General features: G+C 38.2%; 1 protein-coding gene across 1 annotated transcript; it reads right to left on the bottom strand.

Annotated features, from left to right (window-relative positions):
• Nucleotides 1-608: 608 nt before the first annotated feature.
• Nucleotides 609-2,074, bottom strand: LOC118768203 (zinc finger protein 239-like). The gene is made up of 2 exons (XM_036514273.1): nucleotides 1,797-2,074; nucleotides 609-1,620 (listed from the first exon to the last, which is right to left on the bottom strand). The coding sequence occupies exon 2, from the start codon at nucleotides 1,515-1,517 to the stop codon at nucleotides 669-671; it is 849 nt and encodes a 282-aa protein (XP_036370166.1). The 5' UTR covers nucleotides 1,518-1,620; nucleotides 1,797-2,074; the 3' UTR covers nucleotides 609-668.
• Nucleotides 2,075-2,661: the final 587 nt, after the last annotated feature.

Genomic DNA, 2,661 nt, shown 5'->3' with positions numbered 1-2,661 from the left:
ATTAAGTACTGGGGTCGAAATTGTTGGCCTTGTGCCAAATTTGAAACCAATATTTTATTTTTAGTACTGATTACTGTGACAAACAGACAGACATTCATCCAGCTCCTCCACCAACCACACTCTGCCACTTATCCTTAATATGGCAGCATTAGGCACAGGAAAAGGTTTTAATACATTTTATCATAAAATTAAGTACATTGTAAACACCAGCAAAAATGGAATATAAGTGGCTGTGTGGTAAGTAGCTTGCTAACCAACCACATGGCTCCGGGTTCAGTCCCACTGTGTGGCATCTTGGGCAAGTGTCTTCTGCTATAGCCCCGGGCCGCCAATGCCTTGTGAGTGGATTTGGTAGACGGAAACTGAAAGAAGCCTGTCGTTTATATGTGTATATATATATGTATGTGTTTGTCCCCTTAGCATTGCTTGACAATCGATGCTGGTGTGTTTACGTCCCCGTCACTTAGCGGTTCGGCAAAAGAGACCGATAGAATAAGTACTGGGCTTATATAAGAATAAGTCCCGGGGTCGAGTTGCTCGACCAAAGGCGGTGCTCCAGCATGGCCGCAGTCAAATGACTGAAACAAGTAAAAGAGAGAAAGAGAGAGTTTGAATGACAAACATGGAAGACTTTATTTAATACGAATTTATTCTTAACATTGATACAGTTACTTTTCTGAATGAACACCTTCATGTGTTGTTAAGGGAATCTTTTGAGAGAAGGATTTACCACAGGTGTAACAGAGAAACGGTTTCTCTCCTGTGTGAGTGAGTTTGTGTTTTGTTAAGGTACTTGCTCCAGAGAATGACTTTCCACAGGTATCACAGCGATATGGTTTCTCTCCCGTATGACTACGTACATGTAAAGTTAACACACCACATTCAGAGAAGGATTTACCACAGACATCACACTGAAATGGCCTCTCACCTGTATGAATACGTTTGTGCCGAGTCAAGTTAATTTCACGAGAGAATGATTTACCACAGATGTCACAGTGAAATGGTTTTCCTTCTGTGTGAATCCGTTGGTGAGTAAGTAGGTGGCCTTTTTGTGAGAATGATTTACCACAGACATCACAATGATATGGTTTCTCTCCTGTGTGAATACGGTTGTGTCTTATTAAGGTAATTTCACGAGAATATGATTTACCACAGATATCACAGTGATATGGTTTTTCGTCTGTATGAATGAGCTGGTGAGTGATTAGGTGACCTTTTTGAGAGAAGGATTTACCACAGATATCACACTGATATGGCTTTTCTCCAGTATGAATACGTTTGTGAGATGTTAAGTTACCCTTGTGAGAGAACGAGTTACCACACATCTCACAGTGATATGGTTTGTCTCCTGTATGAGTACGTCTGTGTATCGTGAGGTTACACTTTTGAGAAAATATCTTCTCACAGATATCACACTGGTATATTTGACTTCTTCCTTTCCTTATACCACCAGGAGAGTCGATCTTTTTAGATTGTGTATCAAATTCACCTTTCTTCTCACACAATTCATTTTCCATAACTATTATTTCTTGACCACAATTTACAAATGCTTATTTCTCTCCTTATTTTATAGTTGACAGCCAATGAATAAATATATTTCTGTTACTATACCTTCATCACAAAAGCACCCACTACACTCTCACAGTGGTTGGCGTTAGGAAGGGCATCCAGCTGTAGAAACTCTGCCAGATCAAGATTGAAGCCTGGTGCAGCTATCTGGTTCACCAGCCCTCAGTCAAATCGTCCAACCCATGCTAGCACGGAAAGCGGACGTTAAACGATGATGATGATGATGATGATATTCTATCTGAACATTTGGCAAACTCCTTTATAATGCAAATTTATTGAGAAGGCAAAAAAATCATCTTGTGATCTTTCCAAGCAGTGAAGTAGAGAAACGTTGCTAATAATCTCAAAACAGTGTTATATATGTTCTGTGTATATTGGTGGTTCTCAACAGGGGTTCTTGTAAGACTTTTAGGGATCCACGCAAGCAATATAGTAAATTAGGGATCCACAGTGGTAACTTAAGGGTCCGTGAAAAAATATTTCTTCAGATGTATTTATTGTAAGAAAAAAAGTTTTACAGAGTTCAATCTACACAAGTTCGTGTGTGGGAAACAAAACAGGAATTTTGAAAGAAGTTTTCTAGAAAACAAGTTTTTAAACAATAAATGGCTATAGGGGTCCACCAGAATAGAATAGAAATCAAAGGGGGCCTACACAAGCAAAACAGTAAATTGGGGATCTATGGTAGTATTTTAAGGATTCATGAAAAAAAAAAAATTTCTTAAATGTATTTATGGCAAGAAACAGTTAAGTTTCTTTCTCTAACGTTTTACATGGTTCAACCTCCACAAGTTAATGGGTGAGGAACAAAATAGGGATTTTGAAGGAAGGAACTACAAAAGTGGTTTCTAAACATCAAAAGGCTATATTGGTTCACCAGAAAAGAATAGTCATCAAAGGCACCCATAAAAAAAATTTTTTTAAAAGGGTTGAAAACCACTGGTGTATATATTCTTTTAGTCTTTAACCCTTTAGTATTTAAACCGACCATATCCGGCCAAAATAGTTAATCTGTTTTATGTTCAAACTGACCAGATCCAGGCTCTCACACCTACCCTACAATGCTATTCTACATTAAGTAATTACACCATC

The sequence above is a fragment of the Octopus sinensis genome, linkage group LG27 (genome assembly GCF_006345805.1).
Source record: "Octopus sinensis linkage group LG27, ASM634580v1, whole genome shotgun sequence".
Lineage (NCBI taxonomy): Eukaryota > Metazoa > Mollusca > Cephalopoda > Octopoda > Octopodidae > Octopus > Octopus sinensis.
The sequence above is the reverse complement of the archived record's forward strand: the minus strand, read 5'-3'. Positions and strand labels throughout refer to the sequence as shown.

Coding starts and splice junctions, on each gene's coding strand:
- LOC118768203 (XM_036514273.1), bottom strand. CDS start 1,517: ATGGAAAATGAATTGTGTGAGAAGAAAGGTGAATTTGATACACAATCT.